General features: G+C 46.5%; 1 protein-coding gene across 13 annotated transcripts in view; it reads right to left on the reverse strand.

The window, feature by feature from the left end:
* Positions 1-14117, reverse strand: part of EXD3 (exonuclease 3'-5' domain containing 3) — a 301765-nt gene that overhangs the window by 124501 nt on the left and 163147 nt on the right. For all 13 annotated transcript variants that reach the window (XM_074846186.1, XM_074846185.1, XM_074846189.1 and 10 more), the window contains one exon: positions 13152-13283. In XM_074846186.1, the coding sequence (XP_074702287.1) occupies positions 13152-13283 (132 nt within the window). The remainder of the gene's footprint in view (positions 1-13151; positions 13284-14117) is intronic.

The following is a 14117-nucleotide window of genomic DNA, read 5'->3' on the forward strand; positions in this document are numbered from 1 at the left end:
GGGTCCAAAATTAATGGATATTAACAGGGTAAGGCTGAGACAGGCTGAGGCTTTATCTCCTGAGCTGAGACCGGACAGGCCACCCTCCCCCGTGAGCCCCTCCTGGCACGCTGCGTGGCACCAGCCATATTCTCTTCGTTTGGCTGGGACCGAACAGACATGGGCTGCCGAAGCGCCAGCCTGAGCTCTTTCAGCTGTGGGCTCACAAGGGCTTTGGCCAGCGTAAGCCCGTGCTGACACAGCGGAGGCAGAGTCCTCTTGCCCCCCTCGCGCACAGACGCACATCTGGGCAGCTGCGGAGTGAGCCAGACGGGGGAACTGAGCTGGGTTAAAATTAACCATCTGGTTTTGACAGGTCCGTTTCAACTGGGATCATTTCCCTGATCCAGCGACCCTGCAGTTAAACAAGCACTTGTGTTGGGACAAGGGGGGCTTAGAGAGGCACCGGGGTAGGGGAGAGGTGAGAGGAGAGGCACGGCTTCGTCTGGCAGCAGCGTCGCCTACACCAACTTAAAGCTCTCATGAAACAGACCCTCAAGTGATCCTCAAGTGTTCTTCTGCCTCTCCTCTGGAAATGGCACGTAGGAGCCCAGCTCGTTTCGACATCATTCACGTTCCTATTTGCAACCCCTAAATATCACTGTATCATCACTACGCACCGGGGAAGAATGAATCTTGTCGTATCTCTGATACAGACCCTGGCTTAATTTTTCAAAGCCCTTCACATTTTTCCATGACTTCCAAAAAGGGTGTTTTCAATGCTGAAACGCAATAATGCCTCAAACTAGCAGGGATACTTTCCACCCAAACTTTTTCCTCTATTTATTCCATGTCCTCTACTGACACAGCTATCTCTCTTCTGCTAAGCAACCGGTTCTGTACGCATGGATGAGTCTTTGCAACTGAAAAAATAACTAGGCTGATGCAGCTTAGGTAGGAGAATCTGACTGTGTGCATTCCTCCTGTGGCTGGCCCCAGGAAAAGGACACCCTGCCACTTTTAAACCTGGGAGGTCTTTGAGAGTTTGGCAGAAATCCCCTGGGAGGCCCGTCATTAGCCATTTAAAACTGTCTATAGTAATAGGGCTGAATTGAAGCGTCGGACAAAGCCCCTGCAGAGCTATCTGTCAGGAAAGGCTCCTGATACTGGCAGGGGCTGTTAACAGTAACAATGATGACAATATAGCAGGGATTTTCAGGGGTGGGGACTTCAAAGAAACCCTAAAGAGGTATTTTTCATTAAGAAGTAAGAAAGCAGCTGAGTATTGTTTTTGGCACTAAAGCTGAATATGAATGTTACTGCGGTAAGTCACAGATCAGCGACAGCATAAATTGACACTGATTTAAATATGCATGTGCTGCTTTGCTGTACTGCTCCCCTTACATCGGTTCTGCATTACCTGGCCAAGACAGCACCCCTGGACCATCCCTCATGCTGATCACCTTGGGATCCTCCAGGGCTTGTAAACATCCATAGGCAGCCAGCGAGCCCCTTACAGCAGCTACTACGTGCCATTGCTGTGACCTTACAGCCGGCCGGCCTGGTGCCATCCTGGCACATTAGTTCAGGGTTTCAGCCTGAGCCCCATGGTCACCTGCAGCCTCCCCACTGGCCGACACACCAGCTCAAACTGGGAGTGAGCCCACGTCTCTCTGTGCAGGAATGACATGGAAACCATGACATGGAAACTGCAGGCAGGAATCACAGAATCACAGAATCATTCAGGTTGGAAGAGACCCTCGGGATCATCGAGTCCAACCATCAGCCCGACTCTACAAAGTTCTCCCCTACACCACATCCCCCAACAGCTCATCCAAACGACCCTTAAACACACCCAGGGATGGGGACTCCACCCCCTCCCTGGGCAGAGGAAGTCAAGAGGGGCTGTTGGTCCATGGGGACTTTTCTGCATTGAAACTCCAAATCTTTGGTTCTGTCAGGGAGAAAAGGAAGGCGATCATGAAAAAAAGTATAAGATGGCACCATGAAACACTCCTGCTACAGCAAGTCCTTCTCCTAACCATGAGAATTTACTAATTACACTGTTGTTTACTGCATGGACCACGATGATGAGTCTGTGAAGAGAAGTGCACCAATAAAACCATAGACAAGAATATTCAGTCGGAAGCCATGGCCTGCCCTCACCAGCCTTCTCCCGGCTGAGATGACCCAACAGCTCTGCAACGCTACCAAGACCCAAACCTTGCACCCTCCTCTCGGGTGACCCATTTGCTTTGCCAGGCCGGGGCTTGCTCAGCTGGACGGGTTTAGGAGCGCTGTGTTGCTCACGAGCCCAGTCCCACTGTAACCACCTGTGGTTTGTCTCCCTTTGAACGGAACCCAGGGCCAGCTTTTCCCGCAACAGCCAAACCCCAAAGCTATCATATCAAGTCAGCACAGAGAAAGTGCCCTCGGGGTTTGCGGAGCAGATTGACTTTCACACCTCACTGGCCACACAGAAGAAACCCAATCTAAACAGCGTAACTTTGCATAACCGATTATTTTCACTGGGGTAATCTGAGCCCTCCAGTAAATGCCACTAAATGCTGCTGATCCAGGGAAGGCCCCGCTCAGGGGAGGAACGGCCCAACTGCAGAAGGCAGCCAGAGCGAAGGCTCCTCAGGGCGAGGAAAGGCTGGTCCCTGCTGCAGGATGGGTTTACTCCCAGGAGTGAAGGCTCAATCCCACGGCACAGGCCAGTGTCTGCACAGAAGGAAGCACGACCAACTTTTTAGTGCCCAACTCATTCATATAGTCAGAAATTGGAGTGTGCAAAAATAAGCCAAGGGAAGCACGCTAGCCAGAGCTGTGAGGCAGGCTGGTGTGCAAGAAGCTGTCTGGCTTTACTTGATGTCTTTTTAACTTTCTTTTCCACAATGTCCCACACATTTTGAGAGGCTTCAGCTTTCAGGCTGACTCCCCAGTGACCTATTATCCTTGCACATCGATCACTCCATCCTGTCACCAAACAGCCATTCACATGACCTTATTTGTAGGGAACCGTGTTCCTTCTCTGACTCCTCTGTCACCAGCTTCCTTCTCTCCAACCACCAGCTCATTCTCTCCTGCAGGACCCAGCTCAGTGATCTCCCCTTCTTTAAAGTCCATGAAATTAGACTGTCAGATTAAAACCCTAACAGCTGCAGAGATCAGTGGTCTGTCCACACCTCTGCAGGACACCCATACTTGCTGCCATGCCCCATGCCCCAGGCAGGGGCACTGTCCCAGGATGGGGTTGCCAGAGGTGGACCATTCCATGCCATCGGTACACCCGAGATGTAACCTGCTCCTGTGGTCCTGTGTGACTACAAAGCAGGGAACCAGCTGCAAATGGGAACTCCCATTTCAGTTGGATCAGTCACAACACGTGGTTCCCCACGTGCCTCCTCCGCAAGCATGAGCTGCAAACATGAGGGATGGACAAATGGGCAGGGGACAAGGGGTGCTGGGCCACCCTCCTGGCTGCAAGACACCTGACTGTAACACAGTTTGTAACCAACATTTTAAGGGGCAGTTAGGAAAATAAACCTGGCTGTGCTCACCTTAAACACGTCATATTCTCCTATTTCACTAAAATGCCTCAGTAGAAGTAGCTCCTGCAGAAACCACCAAGAGAAAAGCCAAGTAGGAGTGGGAATAGAGAAGTTACTGGAGATGAGAGATAAAGAGGCTTTCACCTGCATCATCCCCCAGCACTTCCCTGAATAAAACAATGACCAACTCAGACTGTGTATCTTGCATTAAGACAGGTAAATAATCTAAATCCACTTGTCCAGAGAAAACATAATGACTCACAAGAAGCATGCCCTGAATGTTACATTTTCTACCTTACCAAAACTCCTACGTTGTCATTTCTCCCTCTAAGCTATCACTCCTGGTGTCAGAAAACCAGAGGGCTGTCCACTAGAAGAAAAAATTTTGTGCTGTTGGGAGACTTTGTTCCAGATTAGCACACTCTCAGATAAGCTCACTATAAAAACCTTCCTGCTACCAAGGGATTTCTGTGGCCTTCGTGGGGAAAGAGAGAGAAAAATTTATCCCGAGCCTCTTATAAATGACTGATTCAATGACAGCATCCATGCCTTGCTCAGCAAAATCTTCCCTTGGGCTTACAGCACACAATATAGCTGTTATTTCATCAAGATAACTGTAAAATATCATCTTCTTAAAGACTGACTGTGAATTGAGAAACTCACTTAAAAGCTTTCTGATTCTCTTCACCAGGATACTGCTTTACCTGTCTCTGTTCCTGAGGCACTACATGATCCTTGGATGAAAAGGTTTACAGAAACACAAAATGGTCTCTTCTTCAAGCAAGTCATTCAGACCACATGCACCTTAAGGGGACAAGGTCTTCCTGAAAAGCCCAAACCCTACACATATTGCTTACCATCTTCACCATTAGCTGAAAATGTCTTCGCAGCAGTAGCTGAAGAAGGAGACCATGTACCGTATCCCACAGGGATCCACAGTCGTACGGTTTTGGCATAGGGTGTCACCTCCTATTATTAATCCTATGAATAACAGATATAGTTCATTTTATGCCAGTGGGAAGTTACACAGTTTAACGCCTAAAGGTCTTCAGAGAAATGCTGTCGAGCAATTACAGATATGGCAAATTCTACAATGAAGCCAAGTATGTGTAGCTCAGTGTATAATGCTGACTCAGAAGAAAGCTTCAGAACTGCCTAGAGATCACACATTCTTCTGAAGGAACAAAGGTCTGCTGCCGGTACCGACAGCTGCCCAGGCAAACACCACAAATCTTGGATGACTGCAAAACTGTTCAATCCCCATGAAGCACGTAGCAGGATTTAATTGCATTTGCAACAACAGGAAAATGGTTTTGTGCAGGATTCTCAACAGGAATTGGGAAAACATTGCCATGATATACCTGTGCTAGGAGATGGCTCCCATCAAACCGTTTAGAAGGCTCCTATCTGACACTATTCAATCAACTGATCTATGAAGTGAAAACAAAGCCCTGGGGGCCTTCTGGATCTGTTCAAATCACCTCACCTGACTACTAATGAAACTGGTCACTCCACTGTGAAAACAAGAACTTTGACATGACATTATTTAACTTTTAATGTACAAGGTCTCTCAAATAATGAGACCCACTGATTCTATAGCTGGTTTATATGTAGGATTATCATCCTGAGAACCCACCAGTATAAATATACAGCCGTTCAAACACCGAGAGTTGGACATCCCATCCTTACCATGACACACAAACAAAGAGCATTATAAGGGCACCAATGTCAAAAAGGAGGAGAAACTCCACAGTGTATAAAACATGGGAATTCTGACTTCTTGACACAGTCAATACACTGAACTCTGACCTCAGGAGGCACGGGGGACTGGAAACCAACAGAACTTAAATTGGCTACAAATCTCTTGTTTTCTCATGACATTTGAGAGAAAACATGGGGACGGTTTCTTAGGGACACTTGGGAGTTATAGCTGTGTCACTGCCTTCTCCAGAGAGTTCTTCGCTTTCCTTACAGTCACTCCATCACTGTCACCCACTGACCTTTCATTACTTTCTCCCAGTGCACCAGCATCACTGCTGACCAATGCACTTCACAATCTGTCCAAACCCACGAGAGGAAGAAAAAGCCTTGTACAGAACTGTATAAAAGGACATTTACTCTGCACTACATTGTGTCTTCTTTTCTGTGCTAGTCTAAATACAAGTGCTGTTTTCACTGCCAATCGTTGTTTGCTTGTGCTGTTTCCACTGGCTAAAACCAGCATTTTTCCAGCTAGTGTTGCCCTCCAGGAAAAAACACACATTCATACCTTTCTTGCATTTAGCACAGGAGAACAAAACTGGTTCCCAGGAATAAGGATGACTTCCTCAAAAGAAAACATTTGCTGTCAGCTGAGGTTTGACCTATAAAGCTAATTTGGCATCACCATTTTGAGCACTGTAATACATAACAACGTGAAAAATTAACAGCTCCCCCCCCCCCCCCCAAGTTAATATCTGCCTGTATCTTTGCAAGTGAGAACAAGAGAAAGGAAATAAATACACAAACTGAAACCTCACATACAGTCTCTCACATACATGCACAAAAAGAACCTAAAGGCAAAGATCTGTAAAGAAAATTTCACTGGAAACCAAGCTTTTGCAGACACTGACAAAGAAAGTCTGCAACATGAGACCGTCTTCCTTGAAGAAACACAGCTGATCTGCTGCATTCCCATATCTGACTTCCAGTGGTCTGTGTAAAACATAAACTTCACGCTAACCCTATGAAAACAGTCAACATGCTAGAGAGACAACAGTCTGCTCCGAGCTGGTGAAAGGGGAAAAAAAAAGTCTCAGGCTGTCATTCTTCCCTTGCTGTGACCTTCATGCTTCACTGAATTTCTGAAGATACTGAAATCTTGGCAGGGAAGTGTACAGTCTGTGGGAACCAGGCAGCACTGTCCAGGCTCACTGGTGAGAATTAGGCCCAGTTGAGCCCTTTTACTGGGGGGCTCTGAGCTTTACGTGGACAGCAGCACAGTGCTAAGCAAGCTACAGGCCAGGAATTTTACAGGACTGGTGCTGCACGCACGCGTGTATCGCGCAGCGGAGCTGGCACGGCCAGCGGGCTGCCCACCCTCCTGCCCTGCAGCCCCGGGGTGGGGCTCGCTCAGCTCCCACTGGGATCTCCAGCTGGATGAGGCACGTTGCTTTGGTGTGCCCCCACACCCCTGCACGGGATGGAGACCTCTCGCTCCGAGTTCGCAAAAATCTAAACTGGAGACTCAAAAAGAGCATAATTCGCCACGACAAATTATCACAAACCCTGATGCTATTTAACAACTGTCATGTAGAGCCACTCCAAATAAAAAGAGCTACATCCCTCTGAATGAAACACTGCTGCACCAGGGCTAGGTGCATTCACGACTGAATGGTCGCATTCAGACAGTCCCAGGACAAGTACCTTCTGAGGTCAATTCGCTCCCTCCACAATGTCCGCAGAGGCAGAATAATACCAGCTGTGCTTCCTGGCCAGAGTCTCAGCAGCACAAGTTGCAGATTACATCTAAATTGCCAAGCCCAGGATAAACAAAAAGATTAAGAGGGCCTTACCCTTTGTGTTGAACAATCACACTCTGAAGCAAGAAATCACAGCCTACGTAGTGGGTAGGCACAGGGCTGAGTTTTCGGTTTGGGTTAAGGGTTGGTGAGGAGTAAGCAGCTCACTCACACATCTGGGGAAACCACAGATGCTGTTAATCACAGGTTTTCCTGACCTGTAGGTGCTGACAAATTGCATCCTATGGATGAACCTTTTATTAAGCCACAGAGGGTTTCAAAACAATATTCTCTTTCTCAGCATTCCCAAGTCAACAAAATCCAATGCACATGACCCTTCTTAATTCTTCATTTAGATGGTGACATGGCCCTTTCCAAAGAGATTTCAGGGCTGAAAGGAAGTAAATAAGGACATGATGTTACATCAGTGGGAGGCATCTCAAAAGCTGCAACGTAGGCTTCAAGAATTGACATTTTCAAAATTCTTTGATGATCGCCTCAGCCCCATTTCAGTTGCAGATGCTCTTTGTCCTAAGCAACTCCTGAGACAAATCCCTCGCTGTCTGCTGGGGCAGAAGCATTTTAAGAAATGCATACCCTTTAAATTCTGCTGGTTTTTCACTGCGCGTGGGGAAGGACAACTGGTACATTTAAAAAAATAACATGACTGTTGCTCAGGCCAGGAAAGGTGACCACAACACAAAATTGCCCTCGCCCCAATTCCATGACACGCTAAAGCAGGGAGATAGCTGCTCGGCTCACAAGTTAGTGAGAAAGATGATGTCTGGCAGTTCTCATCATCATCTGGACCGACAGAGCAACCCACATAAAAGGAACAAAAAAGCCTGCTGATCAGATTGGTGTGACAGAGGCTCATGAGAGACATGCACATTTTCAATCTAAATGACAGCTTGAGGGATCTATATTACTAATTATCGACTAATATTGCCAGAGTTCCCAGGCTGGCTTCAAAGGTTCTCGCAAAGTGCCCCAAGCACAGGGTTTTTCATCTAATCATAAGGCCTTTTTCTTTGTCCCTGCTAAATGGATTGCTCCATATTGGGCTCCCTCTGCGTAAATCAGCTTGCACATGATGAGCTTTGCAGCAATGAAATTCGTTACCTTAACCACAAAAAACCAGAAACATTTGCTGCAACTGTTAGAACACTTTTGTACCTAATTTAAAAAAAAATGGTGGTTTCCTCTCTTCCTCCACCCCCCCCCCCCCCCCCCCCCTGCCTCCTAATCCCATGCTAACACCTTTCTAAAAGGCTGGGGTGAGCAGCTTTGAAACTGAAAGAGCAGGGAAGGGGGGGGAAAAAAGAGATATCAGATCCCCAGACAATGAAATAAAGCAGCTATCTCTCACATCCTGCAACGCTAGGGCTGAGGTCATAAGTTAAACAGGACATCAGAATAGGTGATGTAATTTGCTTATTTAGGATCACAGCATTCAGTGAAGTGAAAGAGACAACCTATTTGAATTTGCAGATAATCCTGTAATAAATGCAGGGCTGTTCAGCTGCAGAAACTGCAGCTGGAGCCTGAGATTTCTTTTCCCTGCACATTTATTTTTGCAGGGGATATAATTGCAATCATTTTTCCTTGCAGGAAAGCCTTCAAACCTCACCTGGGATCAGCCACCCATTGCGTTAGGTATTGTTCAAACAGGGTCCCTGCCCCAGACAGCTTAAAGGCTAAAGGGTCAAGTCAAACAGAGGGTGGGAAAGGAAAGAGAGGCCCAAGGGAGGCAGGGAGGTGGCACAGACACACACCACAGGACCCAGGTCCCCCAGCCCACTCCCTCCCTTGTGCAAGAGCAAAGCTTTGGCCTCAAAATTGAGCTGAGCAGCAGTTACACTTTCAAGCAAAGCGTAACTCAGCTTTTCTGAAGATGGACAGGCCCTCCTGGCTCCAAATCTGTCTGCAGAGACTCAAACCAGCAAGACTTTTTACAGCAGAGTTATAAACCTTTAACAACAAGGTTCTTCTATAACAGGAGTAATTTATCGGTGATCCCGTACCAACACTGAACACACTGTTTTCCCTTCAAACGGTCATGACAAACACTTGTGATATAAAGATTTAAAGCTAACAACTTGCACTGTTTATCTCCTCAGTTTATCACCATTCAAACTGTAATTTCATCCTGTCAGTGCCGCACAGAGCAGCATTACTCACAACGGAGGGCTGCCAGCCCCTTGCCTGAATTTATCTTCTTCAACACAAGTGTTTTCTCATTGACAAGCAGTCGGCTAGACCAGACACCGTACCTTACCCAAGGAAAGCAAAACATCCTGGGTAGCCCAGGCTCATGGAGAAAGAGACAGTAGATGAAGAGGCACTGCGCACACTGCCAGGTCAGTAGATGCAGCCTACACATGCTTCAGATGGATCGTCAGCCAGACGGCACAGAAAAGCGAGATGGAAGAAGCCAAGCCAGTCACCTGGGTAATATCTGCCAAAACATGTCTGTTTGCAAGAGTTTCTTTATGAGACTGAAATGGAGTTCATGTCCTGCTGTCCTACCAGGCCACGGCTGAGTGTCAAAGCAGGCGCAGGCATGTCCCATGCAGGGACACCACGTCTGAGCGAGGGTGGCTGATGACCTCCTCCCTGAATGGACGGACCTGTGAGAGGGGCCAAATTTCAACCCCCCTATAAAATGACCTAGATGTCAGATGTTTGTATCCATAACTGCAGCCATCCAGTAGGTCACCTTCCTTAGCATGTTTTGGGTTTTTTCCTTTCTTAAATGCAAGTTCTGTGTTAGAACTTGCTCCAAGATGTCAAGAGCAGAGGATCTCTGATCTTCCACTCAAGCCAGTTTGCTAGCTGACCCTGAGGCTGCTTACAACAGCCCCAGACAACTCCACAAAGACTTCCTGACGTGTAAGGGACCAATGTGCTGAACTTCTCATGTAAGAACACCTTCCATCATGCATTTCACATCACCCCTTTCTGAAGGAGCTACTTTTGGATACCTGAAAAGAAAAAAAGCTGTATACAAGATATTCAAATGTGTGCAGGGTTACAGACAAAAGACATTTGCATTTCAAATACAGGAAATGGGTTTGCTTCAAATATTTTAAGGCTATGAGATGTAGGACTTCTCAGGGTATTTTTGCATGTCACCAAAAGACAGAATTCATCTTATTTTCACTCAGCCCCCCTAAAATGTTCCTCACCAAAGGTAACACCAGGCCTGGCTAAAGCTCCTGTGCACAGGTGGCCTCTCTCTGACCATCACAGAGTCCTTAAGATGCAGCAGTTGAGAGATGCATGCAATAAGATCATACTGGGTAGGCCACAACTGACACAGCCAGCAGCAGTCTCCATTTCTGGAGCCTTTAACCAGAGCAATCAAGTCGAAGCCCAGCACAACTGAAAGCAGAAACGCTGAGAAGCCCGGGGGTGAAATTCTCCATGCACTCGCTGCTCTAAGTCAGACCGAGGTAACTGGTATTTGCCATTGTTTTAACAGAAAAAGGCAGTATTTTGGCAGGGTTACAAAGCAAGCCCATTCTTTATATCTGCAAAAGAGGGACTGTCCATCCCTGCTGAGGGAGCTGACAGAGGAAACATATTTTACAGCAATCTTGGGTACAACATTGAATTGGGACCTATTTTTACCGTGTGCGCTGCACTACACGCATTAATTGTTACAGCAACAATATTTGCTGACATATTCACTCAAATCATTTACAGAACAGAAGCCCAAGAGACAAAACAAGCCCTTGCTCCACGAGACAGAGAGAGTCAGGCAGGATGCCACATTGCTTCCTGTGACACACAGAGAACGTTTATCTACAGTGGATGATCGCGGCCGATAACCCAGCTCCAGGGCTGTCCTGCGCTGCAGCTCAGACACCGTCCCGCCGAGCTCGGCGAAGGCGCGGGAGGAGAGTGGCCCAGGTTATGAATCAGGATTATCTGGCCTCCTCCTTCTGCCGAGCACGTACACAGCAGCACTTGGGTGTTTCTGGAGGCCCCGACTTGCACGTCACCAGCGCTCCCCTGCTCCAGGGAGAGCCGAACCCCTTGGTCACCCATTAGCAATACACATTTCTGCAAGGAGGTGGCAGACCTCAAAGCAGTTTGCAAGCCCTGAGGTCTGTAACCCAGTTAAAGCCCAGGACGGGCAGTATGGAAGGCACAGCTCAGCACTTGCAGGATGTAGCCTCCATCCTAATTAAGTCCAATTAGATTTGCAGAAAGAAGTTACAAATGAAGTGCTGAGGTCTCTGTTGGCCACAGAGCACCCTCTTAAAAGGAGGAATCTGCCATTTTTCCCATGGGCAGTCCATACTCTGCAGTTATGCAGTATGATCCTTCCCAGCCCGCTGCCCACTGCTCCCCCCTCGCCTGCAGCCGTGCTGGGCGCCGCAGCCGAGCGCTCCGGGGTACCCGGCTGGGCGTCCGCTGGACACGCGCAGCTCTGAGCTTCGGCTCTCCTCCAGTACGACAGCAACCTATCAGCAAAACTTGTACGGTCTGTAGGGGACAGCTGAAGAAAAGCAGCTCTAAAACGCCAAAGCCTTAAATGTAGGTAAATATATGATTCAGAACACAGAGCAGTTTGACAAATAATAGCACCTTCCCATGCCTAGCGGGATAAAACATGCAGCTGTTCTATCACCACAATTTACAGGGAAGGCATTTCTCCTGGAAGTAAGAGAACACTCAGTATATATTCCTAGCCAGATTGATTACCCCTATTTATATTGTAAACTAAGACAGCACATACTAAAAAGCCATATAGTTAAACAGTTCCAGACTCTGGATCACGGGCAAGGGGTCAGTTTTATATCACATGCTGCAGAGTCTTCTGCATTTATTACAGCTATTACAGAGTTTTCTGCAGCATGTTTTTTTGTGTCTGCTTATTCTTGGGGTATTTCAACAACAATCAGGAAGAACACTACTATTTTATGGGATCTCAGGGAATCGGAGAATCCACAAGGGCTTTTTTAAAGGCTTTTTTAAAACAGCAAAGAAGCCAGTGTGCCACTATATAACAACTGCAACATGTTCTTGGAACAATAAAACCTCAGGACGGAATGCAGTATCTTATATCTGAACATATACATTTATCCTGAAGTAAGATCAATCCATATTATGTCGATCCAATCTGCATGCTGTTATGTCATTCTCCTCATAGACAACCTGCACAGCTGGACAACTCTCATATTCTCTGTAAGTTACAGATACGGTTTCAACAACCGACATCAGATACAAGCAGAGGTCTAGAAAATGCTCTCTGGTGTGTTTGCTCAGAAGTCATTGCTATTCCTACAACACTTGTGCAGTTCCACCAGGCCAGGAGACCCCACGAGCTCGACCGCAAGGCACTGAGCCAGACTTCACTGAAGTGTTCAGCTGGCTTGTTTATTCCTAAGAGAAAGCTCCTTTTCTAGCCAGATTTGCAGTTTCTTCTTTTTCTTTCTTTAAACCCTGATAAGATGAGAGGTGTTGAAGTTGCAAGTTGGTTTATATTACAGTTTTTGAAGGGATAGGTTTCAGCGTGTTACTGTAACAAATACAAGAGTGAAATTGGAAGAGATGGAGATTTGAGCTAACACAATTAAAATTTCTTCTTAACAACAATCCACAGATATCCAGTGCCAAACACAATCCGGAATCATCAACTAGCATGGACATGAATTAACCTAATAGCTCCTGAAAAAAAACCACAGTCCTAAAAAAAAAAAAATCCTCCTATTAAAGTAATTAAGTGTTATCAGAATCAGAGCACCGTAATTAAACATGGTTTATAATTAAAACAGCATGTGTCCTCGACAGAGAACACAGCAACAAAGAGACTATAACCATGATAGCCAATGCCAAAACACAAGCCAAGTACCAAAAATCAGAAAAACAGCAGAGTTTCTAGCAAAGCTGCAGATGAAGTGCCTCCGCTCTTCTGACTTAGTCATCAACACTTCTGAGCACACTCAGAACTCCTCACAGCTTTGTAAGATGTTGCCAAAGTTCAAGCAGAAATCTTGGGAACCAAGTGGAAGACACTGAGTGCAAGACCCAAAAAGCTGAAGCAGTGCCTGCTGTGCATGAAACGGCGAGCAAGCTTGAACTTTAACTCAAACAAGCCTTGTCCTACCTGGCAGCGGCTGAAGATATCCGCCAGGGATACTTGAACGTTGAAGTGCTTCAGAACCTGCAGGGCCTGTTCTTTTGCCTTTTCTGAGCAGTTCACGGAGAAACACCTTCCTTCTGCTACCTGGGACTGCAGCTTCAAAAGACAAGTCATAAACCAAAATGACAATAAATGAGGCACTCCATGCACCATGATCTGTGGGGGTTTTCCTAATACACTTGGTTTGGTTTTAACTACAAATAACATTTGGAGTTAGTATGTATTTACAGCTTAAATTTTATCTAACAGGTACAACTGGTAATTTAACACTTCGCCACTGCTGCAATAGCTCTGAAACTACCGAAGCACTGCAGCATTATATATATATATATATATGAAACATGATTGCCTGAGTCCCCTTCAACTTATAATTTGGTGGTGTGGTGCTGACAGAGGAAACTGAATGTAATCACAGCTTTCACATGAAACCTGGCCAGATCACACACAGTATGCAAAAGCACAATGACGGAGATGATGTCCAACGACAGTTTTACCACTCCAACCCTTTTGGTTTATATACCATTTCACCTGTAGCTCACTGATGGCCAATGAATTTGAGGTGGTCGATGTGAACCGTCCCTCAATGTTTGTTCCACATGTAGCAGAGAAGTTTGTATCTGGGAACAAGCAGTGGGAAGTTCCAGACACATCTTTATGAACATGATGAGTACTCACAGCAAGGTGGGGTCAGCTACATGCACGTAAAGGAGCCTAGGAGAGCCATCCTGTCCTCACGTAGGGCATACAAAGGCAAAGGAACAAAGGGAACCAAACATTTCCCATGACAGTATCATACACTGGGAAGCAGTTATTTTCCTTTTGCAATTCCTACACCGTACTTTGAAGTTAAAGCTTTGCCAAATAAGATTATTCTGGATGCTGAATTACCTACTACATCAACTGTAGGCTCAAGGAACCACAGTCTGGATA

This window comes from Strix aluco, chromosome 20 (assembly GCF_031877795.1).
Source record: "Strix aluco isolate bStrAlu1 chromosome 20, bStrAlu1.hap1, whole genome shotgun sequence".
Taxonomy (NCBI): domain Eukaryota; kingdom Metazoa; phylum Chordata; class Aves; order Strigiformes; family Strigidae; genus Strix; species Strix aluco.